At 34.3% G+C, this 27,605-nt stretch overlaps 1 protein-coding gene and 1 long non-coding RNA gene across 16 annotated transcripts in view; one reads left to right on the forward strand and one right to left on the reverse strand.

Annotated features, from left to right (window-relative positions):
• Positions 1-26,492, reverse strand: part of LOC128217238 (cilia- and flagella-associated protein 54-like) — a 69,985-nt gene extending 43,493 nt beyond the window's left edge. For 9 of the 15 annotated variants that reach the window (XM_052924225.1, XM_052924234.1, XM_052924230.1 and 6 more), the window contains exons 1-30: positions 26,180-26,492; positions 23,699-23,804; positions 23,034-23,177; positions 22,450-22,621; positions 21,612-21,814; positions 21,021-21,134; positions 20,182-20,283; positions 19,164-19,365; positions 18,241-18,348; positions 17,848-17,960; positions 17,225-17,375; positions 16,359-16,444; positions 15,848-15,985; positions 15,023-15,161; positions 14,496-14,543; positions 13,530-13,765; positions 13,050-13,253; positions 10,775-10,804; positions 9,633-9,905; positions 9,186-9,347; positions 8,341-8,523; positions 7,906-7,998; positions 7,327-7,509; positions 6,496-6,638; positions 6,089-6,236; positions 5,464-5,619; positions 5,069-5,191; positions 4,477-4,656; positions 3,414-3,543; positions 2,642-2,656 (exon numbers count right to left, since the gene is read on the reverse strand). In XM_052924225.1, coding sequence (XP_052780185.1) covers positions 2,642-2,656; positions 3,414-3,543; positions 4,477-4,656; positions 5,069-5,191; positions 5,464-5,619; positions 6,089-6,236; positions 6,496-6,638; positions 7,327-7,509; positions 7,906-7,998; positions 8,341-8,523; positions 9,186-9,347; positions 9,633-9,905; positions 10,775-10,804; positions 13,050-13,253; positions 13,530-13,765; positions 14,496-14,543; positions 15,023-15,161; positions 15,848-15,985; positions 16,359-16,444; positions 17,225-17,375; positions 17,848-17,960; positions 18,241-18,348; positions 19,164-19,365; positions 20,182-20,283; positions 21,021-21,134; positions 21,612-21,814; positions 22,450-22,621; positions 23,034-23,177; positions 23,699-23,804; positions 26,180-26,370 — 4,276 coding nt within the window. In that variant the 5' untranslated portion in view covers positions 26,371-26,492. Of the gene's footprint in view, positions 1-2,641; positions 2,657-3,413; positions 3,544-4,476; positions 4,657-5,068; positions 5,192-5,463; positions 5,620-6,088; positions 6,237-6,495; positions 6,639-7,326; positions 7,510-7,905; positions 7,999-8,340; positions 8,524-9,185; positions 9,348-9,632; positions 9,906-10,774; positions 10,805-13,049; positions 13,254-13,529; positions 13,766-14,495; positions 14,583-15,022; positions 15,162-15,847; positions 15,986-16,358; positions 16,445-17,224; positions 17,376-17,847; positions 17,961-18,240; positions 18,349-19,163; positions 19,366-20,181; positions 20,284-21,020; positions 21,135-21,611; positions 21,815-22,449; positions 22,622-23,033; positions 23,178-23,698; positions 23,805-26,179 lie in introns of all 15 variants that reach the window. The other 6 variants (XM_052924236.1, XM_052924222.1, XM_052924235.1 and 3 more) reach the window with 4 other exon arrangements.
• Positions 24,271-24,912, forward strand: LOC128217240 (uncharacterized). The gene is made up of 3 exons (XR_008258210.1): positions 24,271-24,325; positions 24,520-24,600; positions 24,835-24,912. It is a non-coding gene; the product is annotated as an uncharacterized LOC128217240 (long non-coding RNA).
• Positions 26,493-27,605: the final 1,113 nt, after the last annotated feature.

Consider the following 27,605-nt stretch of genomic DNA (forward strand, 5'->3'; position numbering starts at 1 on the left):
AGAGCCCATACAAGCACCATACAATGTCTCTGTGAATGTCGATGCGATATTATGGATACCTTTGTTGATCAATCAAAGTTTATTTATACTAGAAGTTTTCACTTCAGCTGACTAGCTAAATATCTGCAATGTCAGTATGTATTGCTACCACCAACTGTAAAGGGCCCGTAGGCATGCGACCAGAAGCTTCAAAATTTAGTGAGACAATACTGATATTAAAAGTTGATGGCTTTGTACAAGTTTATAAAACATACAGACATTGTATGGATATGTACGAGGCATAAGCTTAACAAAACTCTGTTTCTGAGAAAAGTACTGCTACGGAAGACATCTGCTTATGATATTGAAGAAGAATCAATCTGTGGTAACTGTGTACAATGACTTTATTTCATTGGCAAATTAAATGTCTTTCAAACCCTAACTTTCAAAACATATAAAATGACTTTTAAACTGCACCTTATCATAATCCATCACTGGATGAAGTTATTAAACAATGATGATATAATGGAAAAATCTATACAAACAAACATTATAAATACACTGAACACTCCCCTATAAATACACTGAACACTCCTTCATTTTAATTCAAAGGACAATTTTAAGTTACAATACATAATTTAACATATTGGTGGAGTATCCACAAAACCACATAAAGTAACTGTTAATCATTCAAATGAACATATTGGTGGAGTATCCACAAAACCACATAAAGTAACTGTTAATCATTCAAATGAGAGTAAAACCATCGTGGAATACCCCAGACACACCATTACCCTCTTTTTTACTGTGTTCTGTGGCACCTTTCACTAGGAAAATCTTGTTTTCACGAATAATTAATGAGGCAGTTTTTTGGTGTCAATTGGAAACACCTTAAGAATCTAAGCCAGTTTAATGAAATTGTTCTTTTCTACATTTAGTATCAAAACCCTGTATGGTGTCATGGTAAATCTTCTATGCTGAAGAGTATTAAATTGTAATATTATAAATATATAAATGTGTCCCTTCTTTGTATACATAAAATTGATCGGTCTGTATTATCATACTAATTTATTAAAAATCCAGTTTTATGACATCAGCTGTCCATAAAATATTTTTGGCCAGTCCAAAAATGTCCTAAAATATGTTAATATAGACTGCTGACAACATAAGAATGATGAGTTATACTGGCTGCTATTTTTACAACAACGAAAAATTGTTGTTTGTGTATTAGTTGCTTTCAATAAAGCACATCAAAAGTGCTTTTAGAATATTGAATGGTGATTAGAATGTTTGGTATAATAAGATATATATATATATATAACACCACTTTTGGCCATTAATAATGGCATTATAAGGAACAGCCAGTCAACTCCTGAACGTGAATGGACCTCAGCTAATGCTTCAATTTATTTACGCTAACTAACCCATCCCTATAATCATATGACCCTTAAGTGGTGTGTAATATTTCTTAAAGGGACTAGACGCCAGATGATACCAAAAATGACAAATACAGTATTTCCTCACAACAAGCGTAGAATTGTCAATATGAGCTAGTATAAAGCCGATAATACATCACTTTACATCAGATTAAAATTATATTTTGTCACTGTCTCAGCTGTGACCGTTTCCAAGTTTATAGTGTTTATATTTAGTATGTGAAAGGCACTTCATTAGTACAGATACATATACCAATGTATTTTTTAATTTTCTAGGATTTACGTGGTATACAAACCCAGTAGATTTCAAATTTGAATAATACGCAAAAACTGAGGAAGATACATTGTGTGGTAAGCGATGTGATACATCAGTAAGTAAGATTCAATACGTTGTACACAACAATATCAATTTTATTTAATTTTTTGACAATTATCTTTTTTTCTTGCAATTGAACCATCTGGTGTCTAGTCCCTTTAAACATGTGACTACATTGGAAGAAAAGTTTTCTCCCCTACTTCATTAGTATTCATAAAAACAAGATTTTGTCAGGTGCGATTGTAGTTAAAATGGAATAAATAACATGCATTCAAAGTGTAACCAGATAATAGCTCTGCTAGCTAGTGTTGTAATTTATACATATCGACGGGAAATAAATTGTATCTTGTGTACTGGGGTGTCTATGATACTTTAGGAATAAATTCCCAAATCAGCCAACATATAAAGCCTCCTGGAACTATTTAAACTAGCTTAGTTACCTGGTATCTTGACTGTGTACATAGAATATAGTTATAACACTTAGGATTAACTGTTTAATGACAAAATACCACAACCACCACAAACATAATATATAACATAAGCACAGCGGAGTGAAGGTCAGATGCTCAACTGTTTTGTTTCATTCAAATAATGGGCATATGTGCACAACTCATGAATTACCAAAGCCAGAGTTATGGGCCTTAATGTACATGACTGTGTTTGGCCCTGACAGTGTGTGTTCAGAAATTTCAGTATATCTTGAAAACATTTTGAGTTATAGCCAAATTGATCTTTTTTCCCATCAAAGCCGTTGATGATGATAATGACAATAACAAAGACATCAATTGGCTATCACAATACCCCAATTTCTTTTCTTAGAAATACAGATAAGCTCATAAAATTGTAACATGAAACACTTGATAATATATTTAGTCATCATTCAAATTTTACAACAAACATTTAAGTATACCTTTGTGCTGTGTCTCTAAAAACATTAAAATAAATTGGTAACATAGCTTAAACCAGGGACAACTTCCTTAAAGTAAGTGGTAAGCTAAAATGCAAAGAGCAGGGGAACTGTTATAGCCCTCCTCATTCCTGTAATGGTCATGCCAAACGAGTGCTTCTTGTAGAAATTCAATGTTAGTTAATCTGAGGCCTCTTATATCTGACATCAGTATTGGTTTCAATATAACATAGCAAATCATCTACAGTATATTGTGCTTTCTAGCAAAATTAATATATTGGCATTTTTCTCTGCAAGAAGGAGCACAATTAATTTTCAAACAGATGAATTATTATAATACAGTCAGTAAATGTTGACTATAATTCTTACTTCACTACTTGGCTCATATTCAGGAAAATTTTCAGTCTGAGTTTGAGACTCAGGGCTCAAAACGGCATATTCAAAATTTGTTATAAATCACTATTACAATAGCAATAACAGTAAACAAATGATGTCTCAGTCAAAAATAACCTGTTCATTAACGTTTTGGCAAAAAAAAGTTGAAGTAAATAAGTTGTGAAACATTTGATAGTTAATTTTTTCTAAGCCCGAGTCTCAAAATTGGAGTCAAGATGTCAGTGAATGGATTTTGGGCTTGAAAAAATCAATCTAGCCCTACCATGTAAAATTTAGATAATGAAACAATATGTTAAGCAAAGTATAATTTGCAGGCTAGTGCTATTTTTTTACCAAAGTTATCAATTGTATATCAATATTCAAAGATGTTGGGACCAACCTTGTTTTGAGATGCTAAGCATGTGCGCCTCCAGTGCCTTTAGTTCTTCATTCATTGGTCCTTCAGCCTCATGCTCTTTCAGCATGCCCTGCGTTCCCTTCTTCCCTCGACGGGACTTGTTCTTCAAAGCCTGAAATTGTCATGAAACTTAAGATGCACAAAAAACCTTCTTTTTTTTAACTTTGATGCATTTTTATGTTTAAAAACTCATTTGACTTTAATGATCGAAACAAAACAAAAACATACCATTTGTGTTAAGTGATAAGCCTTTATAAAGCTAAGTGGCCAAAAATTCTTAAGTGCCAAAATATTGCTAATAATTTTTAATGTTAATGGAGTTTCTTCCCCATCAATGTTAGTGTCAAGTGCAGTGCCCTCGTCTATTTCTTAAGAACTGTCTTTAGTTGGTTCCACTGCTGCTTCTACAGTATTGGCTCATCCCTGTATCATAATGGAGCCAGCAGTTCATCCGCATCACCATTGATGTCAAGCTTGTCTAGTTCTCTTTAGTGATGTCTTTAGTTTGTCACAGTGCTGTTTCTATAGCATTGGTTCATACCTTTATGTTAATGGAGCCTGCAGTTCCATCCACATCACCACTAATGTCAAGTGAGGTGCCCTTGTCTAGTTCTTTAGTGATGTCTTTAGAAGGTTCCATTGCTGTTTCTATACATTGACTCTTACCTTTTGTTAAAGGTGACAGCATTTCAATCACATCACCACTGATGTCAAATGTAATACATGCCCTTGTCTCATTATATAGTGTTGTCTTTATTGGTTCCACTGTTGTTTCTACAGCATTGATTCTTACCTGTATGTTAGTGGAGCCAGCAGTTTCTTACATGTAACTGCTAGTGTCAAGTACAGTGCCCTTGTCAAGTTCTTAAGTGTTGTCTTTGGTATGTTCAAAACATGTTTCTATACTATTGGCTCACACCTGTCTGTTAACAGAGCCAGCAATTCCATCCACAACACCACTAGTGTCATGTGTAATGCCCTTGTCTAGTTCTTTAGTGTTGTCTTAAATTGGTTTCACTGCTGTTACTACAGCATTGACTCTTACCTGTATGTTAATGGAGCCAGCAGTTTCTTCCACATCAACACTAGTGTCAAGTACAGTGCCCTTGTCTAGTTCTTTTGTGTTGTCTTTAGTAGGATCCACTGCTGTTTCAATGACAAGCAGCCTCCGACCAGCATCATTCAGGTTGTTAGCAAGAGTCTTCTGACCCCAGTTACGCAAAACCTGGAGGAAGAAAATCAATGTTTTTAAGAGGTACCACAACAAACAGATCATTTTGCATTACATGTTAATTATGCAAGCAATTAAAACTGAATAATATAGTAAACAAACTTGTAATGAATTTGCACTACTGAAAAACATTGAAAAAAATGTGTTGTTTTTTTCAAAAGGATAAAAATATAATGAGAGACAAAACTCCCATCAAAGTATACAAGTAAAAATAATAGCTGTTCCCTGTGTTCATGTGTGTGCCTAGAAAAAAGGCATCACATACTTTCATGGAAGTAACATTATAACAGCCATATACCATAAGTTCATAGTTAACTACTTATAAAGCTGGAAGCTTTCCATGTCATAATACATACAGTAACTTTTATCATCCCATCAACAACAACCTTGGATTCACAATCCATACCTTGGCCATGTGAAATGTAATACAGGCAGTCATGTGGTGCAGACTGTCTGCGATGGAGGTTGGGCGTTTCTGACGGAGTCCTGCTGGTATCTCCTGTAATACTGCGTGGCAACGCTGTAGTATCTGAAGAAATCAATTTTTATGAAAAAGTAGTGATTTATGATCCTAGGCTTAGTCCTTATCTGACTTTTGTTATTTTGTTTCATTAGAAGTTTTTAACTTTGTCACAAAGGACACAGATTCATTATTAGGGCCATATATCAATGAACTGTTAACGCCATAGCTAGAACGTTGGTCACATAATAGATCAAGTGTATCTAGTAGATTATCAGCAGCAGAGCAAGATTTGATTTGTTCCAATTATCCATTAATGTATTATTATAACTATGATATACCTGGAACACTGGTATTGAAGGAATCTTGTAGAATATCAGTGGTGCCAGTAGACCATAACACTGGACCACGGCTTGAAGAGCGAGGTTGGATTCATTTAACCATCCCGCCATTTCTATGGCTACCAGCATCTTCTCGCATTCCTTCAGCCTTTTAATCTATAAAAAGATATAAGGTGACAGCAAGTTGTTAATACTGCAAGTATAGTTTATGATTGCAACCTAAGCTAATAGGTTATAAAATTGCACTCAATTCTGTTTCCTGGGTCGAAACCAGTTACCAGGTGTCTACTTTACAGATGCTCTGAGAAAGTTATGTTGATAATGATCAAACTCACAATCTCTTGAGACATGAACAGCAGTGATGCTCATCTGAATTTAAAAATTGACCTTTGCTTGTCATCCCAATAATTACTATAAAAGATTGTTATGTAACCACTTCACAAATAATGCTTCGCAAACATTCTGGTATCAGTTCTTTTTTATTCCAGTTTTGTCATGTGCAAACATTATACAGTACATGGTAACATCATTTTCAGACATAAATTTAAAAAAGAAATCAGCACCAATTAGATGAAAAAGAGTAGTGTACAATTTGTTTCACTTCCTATATCTATCATAATGTTACCTGTCCAGTGAAGAGAGGCCCTTTATCACACAGGGTGTCACAGAAGATTTTTCCCTCTCGGACATTGATGTCCACACTGATGAAGATACTGGCCAGGAACATTCTCAGAATCACTGGAGATGACAGGCACACTACCTTCTGGTTCAATCTGGAATGGAGACAATAACTATGTGTAAACTATCATGTTATAAATTCTTTAAAGTATATGCATGAGTTCATTGAAGTTCTATGAAACAAATATACATAAAAAGGTATATCTGTGGATATTGACACAATTTTTTATGGGTTACATCATCATCATCATCATCATCATCATCATCATCATCATCATCATCATCATCACTATAACTACCACTACCATCATTGACAGTATTCTCAAAAGATATTACTTTAATGATTTCCCATACCTCATAAGAGTCAGCTTAAAGTCCTTTTCATTGGATGTTGTGTAAGTCACACCCTCTGGAGGTGGGTTTTCTGCTATGAAGTGATCCCATAGGACATCACAGGCCCGCCTACATACATCGTAGCAGCCTATCTGGTAGGACAACTGAAATATAAAACAATGCAAAGACCGCTTTATTACATACTTTTGATTCCACATTGTGGAGGTCATGCCCTCCGGAGGCAGGTTTTCAGTCATGAAATGAAAAGAAAGGATTACCCAAAAGAATATCACAGGCAAAAGTGAGATATAGGTTCGCAAAGACAGCTAGTTATCTGACAGAGTCCATCCCCAATCCAATAAACATCATGGGAATGGGAACTTAGCTCAGCCTGGTCACTTGGATGTTTGTCTGAGGTCGTCAAAGTTATCAATTTGGTAATAAAACCATGACTAGTATCTAATAACGAAATAGTATTCCTTAATTTGTTAATAAAATGATTGAATGGCAACAAGTGTAGTGTTTATTTCTCAACCAGAGGCATACCTTATATAAACTCTTAACTCTCAAAAGTCGAAGCCCCAAGTGGTCGGTATCGGGAGTGAATTGCTTGGTTGAAGTACTGGTTGAACAAGTTCTCCCTCAATTCATTACCTACTTTGTTTCTGTACCTCTGTTTCCCATAATGGTAGCTATTTAACAACAAACTTGAGCTAGCAAAGCCTCAGTGGTGAACACTGGAAATGGATGATTGGCTCATATCACTCTGCTTCTCTCACTGTGTCCATCCCAATAGTTATCTCCCCTTATACATTTTTATATTACTCATGTTAACAATACAAAGCTACCAACCTGAGCCAAGAATGCCCATGTGGTCAGCACTGGAAGAGGGTGGTTGGCCAATATTGGTTTTGTGCTTTCTCCTATTCCGTCCCCGATAAGTTTCCCATCTTGTGTGTATGCAGCCACTGCGAAAACATAACGCTCGTTTGCCTTCAAGCCGGACACTCGTAGCTCTTTGTGGTGGTATGGGATCTGGACAAATCAAAAATTGAATTAAATGAAAAAGATCCAATAAAAGTGTGTTTCATCTCCAATATGTACCATGTTATAGCAGTAGTTCATGCTCTTTCAAATACTGCCCTAATTGTGAGCATACTATATATAAGTTAATTGTAAAACAAATTATGGATGCATCTCTCAACCTATTAAAGTAGAATACCCTGTTTCTTTAACAACTTTCCCATACATTCTTCAGTAGATTTTCTAATTAAATTTCAACAGACTTGCCATTACATAATATGCTCTAATTTTCAACCTTTTGTTGTGCAACATTTCACACAAGACGATTTCACTTATTTTAAAAGTTGTACATTGAATATGGGTGAATTATCATAGATTTCACCTTATTTCTCTATTATAATCATTTACCTGTTGGCCGGTGCCTGGGAAGAAGTAGTCATTGAGCCTAGCCTTCACATTGCTGCCTGTGGCATTGCGAGCAAATACACGATACCACGCCACCTGAAATCATATATAGAAATGTAAATATATGACTTGTTCCTTTTATAAAAAGTAAAAGTGAGCCCCTTTGCTAATAATTTCCATCAAATTCTTCTTGGCTACAGGTAACACACAATAAAAATAATGATTTTGCAGGAGTGTGGTAAAGAATTAGTTTTATAATGATGATCCTCAGCTTTTTTAATTATTTTTAAAAATAAAAAAAAACATTTCTGATACAAATGAGAACCTCCTACATGTAGATAGCAAGATTGGTGGGAGAGGTATATACTCCTTTGTATGTTCATTCATTGACATTTTTTAACAAACGAAAAACAAATAATTCTAGGTTCTAATACCAACCTTTTCTCCAGTTGAAGATTTCCAAGGAGCCGGTTTGAATACAATCGAATGGTCTGTTCTGGATAGCAGGATGGGCTGGGGAGGGACACGTCCTTCTACGAGTTTGTCCTCGGATATACCGGTATTGTCTAGGTATGTCCTCTTCTCTTCGTTTTGAGCTTTTTGGATACAAGTCAGTGCATTCTGAAATAGGTCATGGTTTAAAAATTTAAATGATATTTACTTTTTTTATTATGTATTTTCCAAGGGTTTATAGAATTTCATCAGTGTCTCACTTTTTTTGAAACAGATATTGTGGCCCATTCTGCTGTCTTCATCACACAGCATACAAAGCATGGACACTATCAATGAAATCATTGCCCGAATGGTTTGACATCATTAAGAATTTGACTGCTTTTGCAAATTAAAGACCAAGAAATATCCTTTTTTATTAGTTTTGAACATAAAATAAAGATAAAATCAGTAGTTCATCAAGTGAATTTTCCAAGTGAGGCAAATCATCTACATACTTTATATATATATTTGTTTATATCTTACAAACATTTCAAATTGAAACTAGATCATCTACCTTAAAATTGTGACAATCCATTTAAAATCTAACAAATAAAGACACAAAATCCCTTCAATTTTCTTATTTTATTGACAAATTATTAAGATGACACACAAATTTACAATCTGCCTAAGACAAAAAAGTAGACATTTCTTTAAATAAAATAAAAACTACCCCAAATTATATATGAAAAAGTAGCAACAATTCATATCATTATCTTATCAAAACTAGAATTCAGCAACTGAATATGTTGTCTGCTTAGAGAAAAATGTTAAAACAATATTTTCTGACATACCTCAAGTAGCTTCTTCTGTTCCTTAGTAACCTTGCCATCGCTGGGTGAGAGGTAAGCTTTCTCCATGTAGAGAAGGGCCTTGGATAAGTTGTTCTTATTGGTGCGGGCCAGTAGCTCGTCTGTGGTCTCAACATAGGAGTCTAGCAGAGACCGGTCACTGCCCTACAATACAAGAATACGGATTTCAAATATGCCTTCTACTCTAATTCTAGCATTCTTATATCACTGATTTCCAGACATTTACACAAAAAATTGGCTCATTCCGAGACAAAAAATAAAAAAAGTTGTCAAAACAATCAATCTGTGAGAGTGCAACTTTAAATTTAGCGCAAATTATATACTGGTTTCCCATATAACTACAAGAGACCCCCAATATTTTAAGCGTGAAGGTCCCAAGACCCCAGTTGAAAAATCCTAACGAAAAGCCTGTTATAATACAGTGCTTACAAATTGCATCCTAGAGCAAGTCCTTCGCTTGAACGGTTTCGGCATGTTCACTGAAGGATCAGGCCCCATCTGGTCAAGCTTCAGACACACGCGATGATACATGAGGATCAGTTCAAGGTGAAGGTCCTTCACAGTGTTCCAAACTGCGGTGGCTGAGCCTCGGAGGTTTTCTGGAATCAGGTCATCCCGATTTATTGTGCCATCACCTCTGCCACCTCCCAATACGTCAGTAGTTTGTCGACTATCTGGCGCGAAGAGTTCTTCATTTAGCTCCTACGAAAGAGTGTTGTATAATTTGTTAAAGAAACTTATTTAGAAACATCATCTACTTTTATTTAGTACATGGTAAAGAACAAAAGGGAGATTTATATCAACTAATATATATTAATTATAGCCTTAAAAACATTCATACATAAAGCAGATTATGACTAAGATTTATGGATTCATAAATTAAATATACTAGAAAATGCTATTAATTCTCTAGAAATGTTTGAAAACAAACAGGGGAGTACCTGAGGCATTTTGAACTGTAAATCTGTATACTTGTCAGAGTGAGGCACTGACATGGCAAGGTCTTTCATTAGTATGGCCTCCAAAATAATTTTGGAAGGAGTTGGAGAGGTCCCCACCCGTTGGATTTTTATGAAGAATACAGTAATAAAAGAACTATTTTCAAGCACGCTGAATACCAATGTTCAGAGAAGTTACATAAACATGCACCCCTGAAACATTCATTTTTAGGCCTTATTTTAAGACTGAAGCACTTGCCTCTTAATGGGAAACAATATCAACTTGTACTGGATTATGCCTAGGTACGCCCCTGACAAACATTGACACATATGGTAACATTATATCTACCAACAAGACTTAGTGTTAAACTGCAATACAATAGCTTATAGGAAACAAACTATATATCTATATTATCTATAGTTGATGGTACATACATATGCAATTATAAAACAATCAAATTTAAAATCAGCACAGTGAATGTTAATTACATATACAAAATATATCTATCTTATTTCAATAACTACAAATTACGGATACATGGTTATACAAATCACTGTTAAAATCAATGAAACTACATTATATCTCATACGATAAATCCTTCCAACATTCCAAACAATCATACACATGCGTACCTCTCTTGAGTAAGCTAGTATGTACGGATTCTGGGAATATATTCAAATCATTAGGTACAGCTTCATACAGAGTCAGATACGGATTCTTGGAATATATTAAAAACATTAGGTACAGCTTCATACAGAATCAGATACGGAATCTGGGAATATATTTAAAATATTAGGTACAGCTTAATGGGATCAGTTACGACTTCTGGCAACAATATATTCAAAACATTACGTTCAGCTTCATACAGAATCAGATTTGGTTTCTGGGAATATATTCAAAACATTAGGTACAGCTTCACTATAAGTGTGATATCAGATTAAATGTTTCTTCACATATCTGTCCTTTTTCATTTCAAAAATAGTAAAACAATGTCCATACTAAATTTTCATTTATATGACCTTAAAAATAATTTTAAAATTATTGACTGATTCAAATTTGTTAACTAGCTGAAGCATCATGCAACACATATGGAATATAGGATAATTGTTTGTTTCAGTGTAAGATCATAATTTATTTCACAGAGTGAGCACCAACAGCTATAATTTATTTACTTATGATGTTAAAAGGGACTGTACACAAGATTGGCACCAAATGTACAAAAGATTGGCACATAAAAAGTTTTTTTTGTAACGAATCTCAGGACAATTATCTAATAGAATGTGTTACGCTTTAATCTCATAATTGTGAAAAAAGTACCAAAATGTAAAAAAAAAAAAAGTGTTGGAGACCGGGTTTGAACCTGTGTTGCCAAAATTGCAGTCCAGCGTCGTATCCACTGAGCTACGACGGCTTACTTTAATAAGGTGAGCTAATTAGGCTATACACCTACCTCGGTAATATCACGTGATAACTCCGACTAGCCAATCACGCATAAGGAATGAATTCTACCTGGTAGACATACCCGGTAATCTTTTTTAATGGAAAAATACGAAATAACTGCTAAACTTAAATAAATTGTAAACTTTGTGGTACTTCAGTTAGTAAGTTTCAATGCATTGTACACATCGATGCCAAGTTTATGTCAGTTTTGGACAATTTTCTTTTTGTTTTCGCTATTTTATCATACGGAGTACAGCCCCTTTAAAGGCCCAATTATATTGCAATCTTACACTGAAACAAACAAAAATTCAGTTTATTATATACCTAAAAAAATATAAAATGACAGTTAATTGTAGTTTTTCAGAGAAGCGCACCAATTTATATGCAAATCATAAATGTAACATTTTGAAAAACATTGAAGTTTGTTTAATTTCACTGATAAATTTCTAGAAATCATAGGAAAGCATAATTAGTAAATTGTAGTATAACCTTATTTCTGATATCAATTAAAACTAAAAAAAAATATTGCTTTTTCAAAGTAATTCAAACAAGTTTGGAATTTATGTTTATATCATTGTTCTGCAATAGACCATAATGCAGTACAAAATTAGCACATTTGAATTTTCCGTGCTTCTTTTTTTTCTTGTAACAGCAACGGAGACTAACATGGGAAAAATGTACTATATTCAAATTGTTACCGATAAAAAATCATAACTAATCAAAATGACCGTAAAACATCTCAAATTGCAGAATTTTAATCCCAGGACATTTTACATACAACTAAATTGGCATAATGAAGTGTCTTATAAACCACTGAGTCTGATACAACCCAGAATTCATCTTTATCTAAAGTCATACAAGGACTTAAAACTTAACAATGACAATAATGTTTCTATTTGGTTATTTTGGCTCATTTTTAAGGTACTATTTTGGTTATTAGTTAATGCATAAAACTTTCATAAAAGCATTGCGTAAAATGCATTATAAAAAAAGCATTGTTGAGCGTGCCTTGCCACAGTAAAGAACTGCAATGCAAATGATTTCATGCTGTATGTTACATGCAATCCTGCAAAGTACGGATACATATTATTAACATGCTTTTATGTGTTACAATAAGCTCGTTTCTGATAAAAAGATATGAAGCTGTATGTTAATACATATGTTTGGATATTTAAGTCATTCAAAAAAATTCTTTTCTCATAACAATTTAATTTTCTCCAAGATGCAAAAGTTCATAATATCTTTACTTGCTAGAATTTTACCCAAGTAACTTTATGCGCAGACGAAAAAGTCATTCGTTAAAAGTATATACAGCACACTTATATCAAGTAATTAATTATCCTTATCTTTAAAATCATACTTTATGATTGTAGTCTTAATACAGCTTACTTTTTATCAGAAACAAGCTGGTGGACTGTACAATATGGGCTGATCATGGTAAGCCAAATGCTTGCATAGCAAACTTACCCCTGATCTACCAGCCTCTGAATGACCCAGACTTTTTGAATCTTCAATCATTTCTGACTGACTTTTATGAGAGGAGAATTGGGATTGACTGGTTTGTAAGCCATTTTTTGTTTCAGAATTTTTTTTTAGGGGGATAAAAATTGGTGGGAGAGGGTCATTTATGCCCTTAAATTCTGGTGGAAGTCTATCAGGTGGTATTATTTTCTGTAAGCAAAACATTTGATTTTTATGAAAATTATTATTCTTTTTTGGTCACAGTACTGATACTATATGACCAATTTGTTGTACATTCTATGTTAAACATGCATAGAGTCCATGCTTTTTTTTAAAAGTACTGGTATTTATAATAATCATATTACAAAACCTTCATTGGCATATGAATTTTTTTTTAAATAAGTCATCAGAAACAAAATTTAATTCTTATAAAAATAATTTAAAGAAAATTTTCACATAAGAGATGTAAGTAAAACAAAATTCTACCTTTGCCCAGCTAACATCAGCGATTGATTTTCCATCAGCCAACGCCACAGCCTCACGCGCAAACGAGACATTTTTCAAACCGAGCTCGAGAATGTCTCGAGCCTGCAGGAGCTGGTTACGGGGGTTCACATTGATAAGGGATGAGGAAAGCATGGACGTGCGGGAAATGTGCTGGCTACCATCATGCAGTGCTCCGAGGTCGGACATTGATGAGTCCTTGATTGGGGACTTTCCCTCTGAAAAATGGAAACATGTTTATTTAATTTCTTTGTAAGTGCAACAGTTTAATATAACATGGCCTTAGTTTTAGTTGTTTTTGTAACAGTTGATCATTTGAAATATCTGGAAAGCAACAGAGTTACTTCAAAAAAAAAATAATATTTTTTTACAGAATTATAGGGTCCGCCTCCAGAGAGAGAGGTCCTGAGTTCAATCCCTGGTCACAGAAAGTTTTTGTGGCCTCTCACATGGCCACAAAGTATTAGTGAGTTTGACCCAGGAAGCGGACTTGAGGGGTTTTAAAATAAGATGTTAGCTTTCTACATAATTGAGCTATTAAATAAATTGGTATAAACTAAATAGTATATTCATGCCAGAAAAGCAGCTACACGAGTGAAATTTTGTATAAAAGGGATTAGCCACATGTAATATTTGTTTGAATTATAACCTATACCTTTACATCCATCCATATTTTCTTATGCGTTTTTTAATAAGCAACATATAACATAAACTGTAAAAACCAAAACCAGTCTAATATACATAAAACTTAGAAAAGCTCTCTTCAGAAACTAGTCAACATAGTATCAATAAAATACACTCAAAAAATATGAACAAGAAACACTAAAATTGAAATAAGAAATAATGAACACTTCACACAAACTAGTCCCAGGACAAAAAGACGAGTGTTTCTCAAACAAAATAGGTCTAAATTTTAAATTAGAAATATTGCACCAACATAATGAATACCTATCTCTCCCCTTGCAGTGGACACAGGGGTTACTGGTGTATCTTTCCCTGGGGAAGGGGAACGTCTCCAGTCAAACATTTTCTTTCCTTTGTTAGTATGGGGGGTGGGGTAAAGAGTTTGGGTTAGTCTTACAATGGGAGAAGCAAGGTTGGTTGGGTTATGAGATGATTGGTTTGTGATTTTTTATCACAACCAAATTTTTTGGACAAACACATTTTCAGGTTGCATCTTAGGTGTATCAAATTTAATTTAGAAGCCTAATAAGGCATGTGAATAGCTTTATTGGTTGATTACATTACATGTACATTGTATGTATAGCCGAACACATCAATGAATGAAAACTAAAAATCTTACTTTAGCAGATGTCAGACAGTAAAATGAAACACACAATATGAATCTATACATAAATGGTACATATATATTCTTTCCATGTAATATGAGATTCCCACCAAATTTACCCACAACAATATACTTAAGCATAAATAAAGCTCATAACACACTTTATAATAGGTTATTCACTATCTACCTTCTATCTGATCAAGATGCGCGCTACTCTCCAACACAAGGCCAAGTCGTAACACGACCTCTGCAGTTAGCGCGGGGTCCACGCTGCTAATTCCGCACCAACACAACAGCTGGTGAACAACGTCCAGTATGTAAACCCACTGTAATAGAAGCATTCAAATACTCAAGTACTTTTGATGTTTGTGTCATTTTGTTCTTGGGACTAAATCATAAAACCATTGTACTATGGTACTGCAGTAAACGTGAAGTCTACCCGGCTTATATTGCTACAACTAAACAGCTGGTAAAAAACATTTAGTATGTACACTATGCAGATTTTGTTTTCTTTTGTTTTTTTCAATTTGAAAGAAGATACCAGTAGTCATAGTGGAAGATGCGTGTCATTTTTGATGCGCAGACATACATCTAAACAAAATTCTTAGAATGCCTCGTAGTGAACGCCAATGCCCGTTTGTTTTCTTCAGTTCAAAAAAGGGCATAACTTGACAATTATAAAATCCAGAGTAATAAGATTGAATAACCATACATGTGGGACTTGTGTCTTGCAACATGTGTACCAAGTTTCATTTGAATATCTTCAGCAGTTTTTAAGTAACTGCCAAGATTAAATATTTTACAAGCTGATGATGCCTATGACAATATCTCAAAAACAGATTATTTAAAAACTCTATGCAATCCTGCATGATTCTGGCTTTAATCAAACTGTTATTACAATTTGATTTAGCAACATAAAATCATGTCCCTTCACTATAATATGTTGTTGTATTTGATTTTTTATTTTAGGTTATTTTTTAGAAACAATCTCTGGCTTTATTTTCAGACGAACCTTAGTTGGGTTTTCCATCTTGCTAAGGTATTTTGGGTTGTCCACAGAACCAGTCTGATATTTCTGGAACACAGCTTTGCATTTGTTCCACATGTAGAGGGCTGCATCCACTATAATGTCCACCTCAATGGTCTCAGGCTGAAAAATAGAAAATAACTTCAATAATCATCATTTAAAATACTTATTATTTCAGATGGGTAACGACTTGTTTCTGTCTGAACAATGCTCAATGTTTGATACATAATTCACAGCCAATAAAAAGCATTAAGAGTTATGGACCTTGTTTTAACTAGAAATGTGTAAGAATGATTTTAAATTTTGCTAACACTGAACTTTTGTTCAACAAAGCGACTCCCATCAACTAAACATATGACAACATCTCAACTTCTTTTTTAAAAGAACAGACCAGCTTAAAATGATGCTATGACAATTAATTTGCCATTTTTCCTGACAGGCAAATTATTACAAATTTGGCAAGAAAATTAGACATTAGTTATGATTTTAAACTTACGGTAAAGGGTCCCGCCACAACAGACATGAGAGTGTCTGCTAGAATTATCAAGTCATCATTCATGTTCACAGATCGGGTTGACTGGGCTGAAAGGTGGGTAAAAAGCATTGTGTTATCAGAGATTTCCTTGATGCAGAAAACCTGCATCCTTGTGTTAATTTTTGGACAAGGAATTCCAATTTTCAACTAACTGTACATCCCTAGGACTCCAAAATAAACCTGTTTTATATAAATATTATTTGGGGTACTCATAAAAATTTCAAGTGTCACAATGAGGTCCAAGGACCAAGAGCTAAATATCTTTGGGAAAACCCTGGCTTAAACTAAATCTAAATGAAACCATGTTGATACATGCTCAAATATTGTCTTTAAAGTGCAAGATTTTGACGTCAGTAACACATTTCAACAAATGGCTTAAAGATTAAGTTATTGTTATGTTTGTGTATGAGTTCTTGTGAGCGTGAGGTTTTGGTGTCAGTTTATTTAATTTCTAGATTGTTCAAGCCTCAGATTGCACTAAAGCCAAAGTATTTTTTATACTTTACTTGTATTTTTCTAAGATTTCAGAATCAAAAGTAAAATAGTTAGAACATAAGTGTTTTCAGATGCATAACTGGGAAACACTTAGTTGAAAATTTTCACTCGGATGCTTTATGAATATGGAACCAAGTCACTCAATATATAGAGAAAAAAACAAACTCAAAACAATTATAAAGGCCAAGGTTATGGGCCTTGTGAGATTGTCTTTTGTAAAATGTGTACTTCCTTTCATTGAAATATCCTTAACATCTGCTGTCGCTACAGACGATGACAACCATGACACCAATACATAAATACCTGAAACAAGATAACTATCATTTACTCACCAAGCACAGAGGGTGCTAGATCATGGTCCCCCTGTTCCTCTTCATTTTGTGACACAGTGCGACGTTGCTTCTTTCCGCTCGTGACTTTTTCCATAGCGGACAGAATCTGCAGGCATTTCTCGTCCCATAGGAACTTGTCTTCATTCACAATCTGAGGGAATTACAAGTCTTATTGATAACTCAAAATATACAACATTCAAACTAATATTGTTAAATAAATGACCCCAACAAATATTACATGTAAAATTATCACAGTCTGTATATTTGATCTTTCTTTCAACAAAAATCAAATGTCAAAACACATTTGGATATAATTTTACATCTCATTTTTCAACACATAAAACCCTTCCAAATGATATCAAAATAATATGAGGTTAATACCTTACCAAAAGTCAACAGACAGCACATAGGCAATTTATACAATTAGACAGGCACATAGGCAATTTATACAATCATCAGATTTATCGTTTGACCTAAGCCTATGTAATCCCTTCCAACCATAATCATCGGCTATCTAAAGTCCCCTTTATTCCAGCTGCACCCCCCACTCCCATTTCCCCTCCCCAAACCAAGTGTGGCAACACAGTGATAGGTGCATCAGATATCAGGATGATAATACATACCCTTAGGTAAGTGAGCACTGAATCATTGAGAGCTTCAAACACTTCCCATTGCTCATAACAGAAAGCCAACTTCACCAGCTTGATGGCAGCTTCAATGGTGGCTCCATCCTCTCCTGTAAATGAACAAAACCATGAAAAAAAGAAGTATGAGATTCTACATGAGTTGCCTTTTATTAAAAAAAAAATTTTTTAACAGGTTTAGGTAAGATTATAAAGCGTGGCTGTTTTCCATGAAAATTTTCGAGAAGTTAAGATCAAATTTTATTGTTTTGAATCTGGAGATGAACCTGCAAGCAAAACTATACTGTGTAAACTGCAGTTTTCACAAAAAGGATTATTCTCAAAAACTTCTTTAGGACTTCTTAGGAAATCAATAAATTTCACGGTACATACCCTTGGCAGCCATTTCCATGAGTGTCTTTCCCGGGGCAATGCCAGCCAGGGCAGGCACACCTATCCGACTAGGTGGTTTCGGAAGGGAGACCCTGTGTCCACCTCCACCTTGGCAAAATACAACAAACTACATGATCCCTAACCACCATATGATATGAATATTCATAACTAGTCAACCAATAAAGAAAATTACTAGTCAAATGATAACCCTATTATGACTCAATATATTCTGCAAAGCTCATCCCCAGTGATCTCCCTTGCAAGCTGATAAGATCTCTGCCACCATGTTAGAAATTAGCGGGATTTTAGTTTATAAAAAAAAAACATATATAGTTTTATTACACACATTTATGCATTAGTTAGTAAAGACAGTTGTTTTTAAATAAAATGTCACATGGTTTTAATCACCATCACTTGATATTGTGGTGGCAGTGATTACTGAATAGAAAAGGGAAGAAACCGCTGCATGGGTTCTGATATTCTGCACATTCCAATATACTAGGCAAGAGGTCAAGAGTTCAAGCCCCATCAGCAGCACATTCTTTATGCCTTTTAATGTACTGGTTTCTACCCAAGAAAAGACATGATTCATATTATCTTATACACAATCTTCACATTTCAGCTAAAAAAGAATTATATATTGGAATGTGTTTTCATTTACCTGTATGTAAAAATGTATTTAATTCTCTTATCAGAAAAGCTACCATGCAAAATATAGTGTGCAGACCAATTTCATATCAAAATCAACACCCTACTAATATTGCATGGTAAGCTTGACAATATGGTACAAAACAATTAATACGCCCAACCCTCTTGATTGAAATCAAAACATACCTCACGCTTCATGCTCATTGTTTATTATTTCAATAAATTGGGTAATGTGTTCAGTAATTAATTATATGTATAAACTAAATTTAACATACCAGCCAAAATTTCCTGCCCAGCAAGAAAAAGTTCCGCATACACGTCCAGTATTTCGACCTCTGAGTCTGGTGCAGGTGGGCTTGTGATCAGTATACGCCTGTTGGTATCATTCAAGGCTTCGAGGATACACAGAAGTTGAGTTGAACTGCCCTCAAACATGTCATGCAAGAGCTTCTCGCTCGGGGTACGCGGCCATTGTAACTGAATTAGAATTGCTTTGAAATGAGTCAAGGATAGTTATTTCACAAAATTTGAGTCATTTGAAGTTTATAGGATAAACAGGGGCTAGGATGAACAGGAGCTAGGATGAGTGGGAGCAAGGATGAAGAGAAGCTAGGATGAACAGGAGCTAGAAGGAACAGAGGCTAAGATGAACAGAAGCTAGGATGAATAGGAGGTAGGATGAACAGAAGCTAGGATGAGTGGGAGCTAGGACGAACAGGGGCTAGGATGAGTGGGAGCTAGGATGAAGGGGAGATAGGATGAACAGGGGCTGAGATAAACAGGGGCTAGGATGAACAGGAGCTAGGAGGAACAGAGGCTAAGATGAACAGAAGCTAGGATGAATAGGAGCTAGGATGAACAGAAGCTAGGATGAACTGGCCTTAAACCTCTCATGTAGGATCTCTTTGCAAAGCGACCTTCAGCTATTGCAATATGAATAAAAAGTGGAGAACCAATGAGTCAATAAAGAAACATGCTTAGAATTAAGAAATTAGTTTTTCAGAGCATCTAATGTACACAGGTTTTAAACGAATGTGCTCTCAAACATGTTGTGTAAAAGCTTCTCACTAGGGGTAAAGGGCCATTGTAACTGGAAAGAGAGTTTAATGAGATACGCTTCCTTATTTTGTATATGCATGGAGCTCTTTAAATGGAATACTGTTAAAATGCTAAAGAATAAAAGTAAAGGCAGAATATGGTACATACGATGGCCTCTATCCGGCAAAAGGGGGGCTATCAAAAAAGGGAAGCACCCTTCTGAAACCCTTTAGCAAAATCTCTATAATTACTTACATTTTGTGCATCCTTGAGGTTAGCCCTTGTTTTAGGTCTCAGTAGCCCTTTAGGTCTTCTCCTTGTCTCATACACTGATCGACGGAATACCATGATGGCCATCTTCCATAGGAAATTGAAAAATACCACTTAATAGATAAAAAGTAGAGCAAATTTTGTAGTATCATAGACTTCCATTGTGTACACAAAGAAGATAAGCAGCTAATCTTTTTTTAAGTTAGATTGATATAGATAGATAGATTCTTTTATTCCTCCAAAATTGAAGAGCCGAACTTATATACAATTATATACAACATTATAGGCAGTAAATACATATTGATGAATACATATCATATCATTCAGCAAGTTTAACAAACCGAGAATAGGAAACTATCAGTATATTATCATATAATTAACACACTGACGACACAAATAACATTCTAAGCTCTGCGAGAGTTTCAAACAGAAAAAATATGTTAAACCAGACTATAGCAAACAGCTTTACATAATTTACAAACAACAACAACAACAAACAAGTGCATTTAAGTTTTGCGTAACATTTTAAGTATTTCAATTACAAATTTTATCGCTTACTCATAGAAATATAACATACAGAATGACATGGCTTCGATACTTGCCTGAAATTATAGCAAGACATAATCAAGATAAAAATAATAAGTGCCAGTTACGTAATAAGACTTCTGGATGAAAAAGCCAGAATTCTACACTGATACTTTCCATAACAGTTTTTCAACAAACTAGAATTTGAACAAACACTAAATGAAGTTTAACAGTGTGTGGTTTGCAGCTCTAATTGCATCAATAGAAGTGCCAGTTAATTCCTACAACAATAACCATACCTTAATGGTCGCCTGCCTGAAGGCAGCCTCTCTGTCAGGTGTGTCCTTGGCACTGCTCATGGATTCTAGTTGACTCAGTTCCTGGATTTTCCCCAGCCCTCGCCGAGCAAAACTCTGAAAAATACAAGATGAAACCTGGCTGAAGCGTAACTCTTTGGAAAATAATTATTATCGGGTGATATAAATCTACATCAGAATCTGTATGGACAATCAAACACAGTCCAAGGTCATACATTCAATACATGTATTTAACTTTATAACCAATCTTTAATGTTTTGATAACTAAACAGCTGACCAGCTTAGGCTATACATCATTACACTTGTGTAGGAACTCAGAAAGTGTGTGTAAAAATAGAAGGCATTTTTGCGTTCTCGCACGAAGGGTATGATATATATGCTGAGTTATCCCTCATTATTGACAAAAGTGTAATATCTTGTAGTTTTAAAGGGTTCTTATAAAATGTATATTCAAAACAAAAGTGCATTTTTGGGGGTTCAGTGGATTAACATAAAGTTTGCATCAGGAATATCCCTGTTCATGCATTCATTTTATTAACTGGAAAGTTTCTAAATGTAAACTCTGATTCTGACCTCAGCCTGCTCTGTTGCCTTGCAATCAAAGTAGCACTGGCAGACAGCTGTGTAGAGTGTTGACCTCCAGGACAGGTATCGGACAGTCAGGAGAGGAACCGAGGTCTCCATACACATACTGGCCCATAGTAGGTACTCCAGAACCTTGGCAGAATGGCCGAGCGACATCAGGTACCGGGACATGCTGTATATGTGGATTGTGCCTACAATACACAAGTTGTATCAGAAACATCATGTACCAAGATACATATCAATAGTGAGGGAAAGAACAGCAGTCCCCCCATTCACATACTGGCCAATATTAAGTACTCAAGAATCTTGGCAGGTTCCAGGAAATGCAGTATACATTTTATATCAATTGTTCCTGCAAAATAAAATTTCATGCAAGATGGAAAAAATATGATTATTTAAAACATGCTTTAAACAATGCTTTTTATGGTTCCAAGTGAACAGGGCATAACATAATAAATATTTTAGCCATAGTTATGAGACTTGTTGCAACTTATACAGGTTTATCATTGTGAACTTATGTACCAAGTTGTGCACGTTTTGAAGTTATAGCAAACAATTAAGATTTTGGTTGATGATAACATGAAGACTATGACAATAAAAAGGCTTTGGAGCGTTTGTTCAGTACTTTGCTGAAGTAGGCAAGACTGTTAACGGCATTTTTTAAAAATTACAGCTGTCTCAAATGTTGTAAGAAATACTGCATCTCATAAAAAATCATAAAAATTTAAAAGTTAACAACAATGATGTTAACAACGATGTTATTTTCAACAAAATTTTAAAAATTGGACCTTTCTCTTAAAAAAATATATCTAAAAATGAAACGTACCATTGTAGACGAGCCAGCAGAGTTTCTCAATGGGCAGAATGACTTGTGTGACAAGCCTGAGAAAGGTGAGGATCTTTACACAGTTGGTAATGTTCTGTGTGTTCTGGAGTTTGGGATCGGACACTCGAATAACCTGGTACATGCTGATGCTCTTGCCCATTAGGGCTCGGAACTGTAAAAGTTATTAAAGCATAAATATTGATGTATAAAGATGTTGTCAAATAGAATCAAGAATCACTGTTATTAAAGTATGATTGTTAACAGTAAGAAAAGTGTAAACCATAAGTCAGTAAAGAACATTGCAATTTAGGTTTTGAAATTACTTCTGCACATAATTGATTTCAACTTATACATATAAAAACAAAGTGTTCTCTTAAGGTTTAACACTGACCCAGAGGTTTAAGAAGGGCAGAATACACTTATAAAAACTGGACACCAAGATTTGATTTTATGATATTTTAAAATGAATTATAAACTACCTGGTGACAAAATAAATATTTTCAAAGGTAATAATATCTAAACTAATCCTATTAATTTGGATGAAGAAAACTTATTCATATTAAAAACAGAAAATAAATACATACTGTTAGATCAGCACCATCTCCATCAAAGCCGTGAGGGAAGAATGTGGACTTGAATGTGTCAACATCTGTGATTTCCACTACATCAATATCCCCAAAGTGCATCAGGTATCTGTCATAGCACTGCCATAGAGCCAAACTGTACTCCTGTATAATATATAATATGAATTTTAGCAAATGATTTAAACAAATAACAACTGCAGAAGTGTTAATCATATTTCAGATAATGAAATTGAAACTGTAATACGGTAATGAGTGTATATTAAATGGCAAAGAAATTGCCAACATATTACGATTGTCATAGGGTATCAATACAACAAAATTGCACAATGCTTCCATAAAAAATAAGTCTACAACTCCTGGAAATATTCAAAGCTAAACGACAATAATTAATTAATGATATTTATAAATCCTTTTAAGCAACTGTAATTCTATTTTTAAATATAGGTAACATGTTTTTATAAATAATAAAAAAAATCAGAAATGTAACAGAAATGCATCAGTCGAAATAAGCACTAGCCTTAAAACCCTGCACTGGCAAATGCTGTTATTGGTTTGTGAAAATTCTAGATTTTTTGTATAGCAGGCTTGTCAAAAAGAAAGAAATATGCAACGCATTAGGATATGACAGTTATGATTTGGGTTTGCAATTAGAGTTAAGTTATTACCTTGTTTGACATAAGAAAGTCTCCAACTTCCAACAGCTTCCCCTGGTAGTATGACCTTGGTAGTCTGGGCTCATATTTGTTCCAAATTTCAAACAGTGTATCAGCCCTGTAATGGTTTGATCAGCTAATAGATTAAAAAAAAAAACATGACAGACAAAATATGTGTACCAATTTAAAGAAGTTAAGATCCTACTTTGTATATGTATCATAAAGCATAATTGATAAATTAGTTATTTCTCTAGTAAACATGACACCATAATGGTCAGCATCATTTTCAAACAAGGCTATCGTAACATAACACTTAAATTTCCCAAACTTTTTGTATACTCAACTTTATTTCAGACACTGTATACTCAGTGGAACATCTACCAGAGATATTGTGCAGCCCAGTTGAAATTCTGATAGTTAAGGGAGACAACTCATGTAGATTGATTTTACTTTTTTACCAGTTATTGGTTATTGTTTCCCACAGACCATGATATGTTATATGGTTGAGTGATTCCTTTGAATTGGTTAGGTGATGGTAATTGTCATTGTTGCAATGATTTTCCCTCCATTGTTGAAAACATTTGAGAAGTTGTGGAAGCTTTTAATTTGATTTGGTCCAAGTAAAGGAAAATTATTATGGTCAGTATTGTTTGCATTTGAACTTTTAACTATTCTATTTGTGTTTGCAAGTGTGTTTGAAATGTAATCAAGCATTTGGTAGATTTGTCAGGCTGAATTATGTATTTTCGTGGTATTAGACTTCTAATATTGGTTTCAATATAGCATAAGCTGCTAATTGTTTTCTACATTTAATATTGCATTCATGGTTTTAGGTTTTCAGTTATAACCGGCATGAACTGCATTCACCTGAGAGATGTATGATTGAGAGTGTGGAGTTCAGACCCACAAACTTGGTTGGTGATTGATGTAAACTGTTTTGTACATGTTTGTTTATTGTATATGTACATTGTTATGTCGTTGTATGTGTTATGTCATTTAAACGCCACAAGACAATTACTTAACATATATATGCGAAATATCGTATTTAAGTAACACATATATTCTTTGTCTACTACATAATGTTTATATTACAAGAACAGTTATACATATGTATTGTAATAAGTATTGTTAATCTTTTCTATTTTCAGAACATGCTCTCTCTTATATTAAATGGATTAAGTTTATTGGAACTACATGTTAATGATAACTAAAACAGTGCAATAAAGATTAAAACGAACCTGTGCCTTTCTAACATTCCCATAAGCACCATTTGATTAGCTTGAGAAATTTAGACTGGTAATTATTGTTATCAGAAATAAGCAAAAATTACAATGTACATGTTATCATCAGACCACATGTGTTAACATGTGAGAACTTCAAAACAAATTTTAGCACCCAGTGCGCGATTTAAGACCATTTCAATTTTGCTTCTGATGCATGCATGCGGGTGCAGGACGAAGTGAACCATTTCACAAGTGAACCAGTTCCTTAGTGTACCATTTCAGGACCAAGTGAACCACATATGTATTATATAGTGGCTATTGTGTGATGGCACACTGCCTGAAAGGTGATAATAACTAGTAATTATCGCCATTTGAATGCAAGACTTCACACATTTGCTACATGGCTGGGGTTTGTCTATATTGCCTGATGTACCAATAAAATGGTCAACTTATATACAGGCTTTCATACCAATTAAAGAATGTTTGAGTCATATGTCACTATGTCTGTTCACAGCTTCTGTAAGTGAGCTGTTTAATTAGTAAATACCAATTAATAAGGCCAATTAAAATTAAAGTACAATTATCCATTAATTACACCCACACTTATTTGTTTTTGGTACATGTCTGAGGTGTAAATAACAAACATAGAGAATTTTTGAACACATATGGAATAAAATTCAACAAAGTAGGATGTATTGATAATATATTCATTATAAGGATTAAATAAAAAGGTATTTTGTTTTTCATTTTTCTTTTCCTTTTTTCAAAACATTGTTATATCAAAATACATAATTCGAATAAATAAACACTTTGATGTGATTAACAATTTATCCATATCATCTATTAAATCATTTATACTCAGGAAAATAAACTCTGAAACATAATATTTCATTAAGAGAATATTCCCTATATAACATATAGATGGTTCACTTCGTCTCACCAAGTGGTTCACTTAGTCCTGGTTCACTTAGGAAGTGGTTCACTTCGTCCTACATTCCATGCATGCCATATTCAACAGTTATTTCCAGGTCACAAGCTTTGATTGTTATTTTATTTGATATGTTATGTATGTCTGTTATTCATGTCGGAAAGAAGCTCAGAGCTTATGTTTCTTGTTAACACATACCTGACTTTAAATAAAGGTTCTTGTATCTTGTATCTCGGAGGGATAAAAAAAAACATAATTTCATTTACAGTTATTTTTTTATTTACGCAAATTAATTAATTATGCATCAGTGATGGAGGGTGAAAAGGTTGAACTCTGACTTACGGTCTAGACTGAGATTCCTCATCCGGTTTTTGATAACCTTTGACGTTTTTCTTTTTGATAAATCCTTGAAACTGTTTTATTTCCTTGTCTAGAGATTGTAAAACAGGGTTTGGTTTGTCTTTACTGTAAAATGAACTTGGCATTCCTTTGTTGTTCACTGCTGCTGCAGCGTTTCGCAAAATGGATGCCATTTTGTCTTTGTAAGTTAAAAGCACTTCTAAATGTCAATTTGAGCTTTAAAATGTTCTCTTTTAAAAAACACTCAAACTATAACAAAACAAAAACAGAAGCGTCTATGGACGCGGCCATTATGAATTCGTTGCCAGGTGCTTTAGACTGCGTTAGTGGTTTCTCCAATTGGATTAAATATTTTGGATTAGAAAAGTGAACCAGTCAAAAGCTAGTTCGGTGTTTCAATAATAATCCACGGCGAAAAATAATCCTTCCCATGGAATCTAGTGAAAACGCCACTTTTGAAATGTGTACCGGTTTTTAAGTGAATCGTTTTCAAAATGATACAATACACAAGATTATTTATTTAAAACCGGGTATTTACTAACAAGAAACACTCCCGGCTATACGGTCAGTACACACAATAACAATATCAGCACCTTAGTAACCAATGTACGTGTCAGAAAGTTAATTAAAAGTGCCAAATCGTAACGCCTTAACAAATTCTTGCTGGAAAAACACAAGTTGTGCGTGTGTGCCCGACAGATGTTTATGATATATAAATTTGAAACACTCGTAAATAGTAAGCCCTTGTTATTTAATTTGATATTTTTTATTCATATTTAAAATGCCCGCTGGTTTTTTTTCTGGTATTTGAATGCTGCATCTAGTCCAGTGGGTGTAGGCCATCACACTGAAAACAAAATTCCTTTTTCGTAAAGACAAAGGACAAAATATATTCAGTGAAACATTATTTCTTAAGTTATCAAATACTATTTGTATTGTCAGCATTTACAAAAGGGACCTGTCCAGTTGCGGATCAGCCCTCTGCATGATGATTGCAGATAGTCAAGTGTGAGTTTTGTGAGCACCTTATTTCCCGTAAGTTTGGGAGGTTCAGAAGACAAAAACGGGTGCAGTGCCTACTAGGGAGTGTGAACTACTTGGCTTTGTATATTCCTAATACGGCCGAAATGACAGCGCCGTCGCTCAAGCTACTAAATAAAAACGCAGCGTTTGAATGGAACCATGGAGAAAAAAACTATATTGACAAGCCAATATCTCAGAAGTGTCCGAAATTGAGGACGATATGAATTTAATGATACATTCGCTCGTATCCCAACATCCCCGGATGGACGATAAACATTTGAAAGTCATAAAAAAACAAACCTTAAAACAATAATGGATTATAGTTACTGACAAAAGCGGTAAATGGAGTCTGACCAAATCATATAAAAAGTATCCAAGGTTGTCT

The sequence above is a fragment of the Mya arenaria genome, chromosome 14 (assembly GCF_026914265.1).
Source record: "Mya arenaria isolate MELC-2E11 chromosome 14, ASM2691426v1".
NCBI classification, from domain to species: Eukaryota; Metazoa; Mollusca; class Bivalvia; order Myida; family Myidae; genus Mya; species Mya arenaria.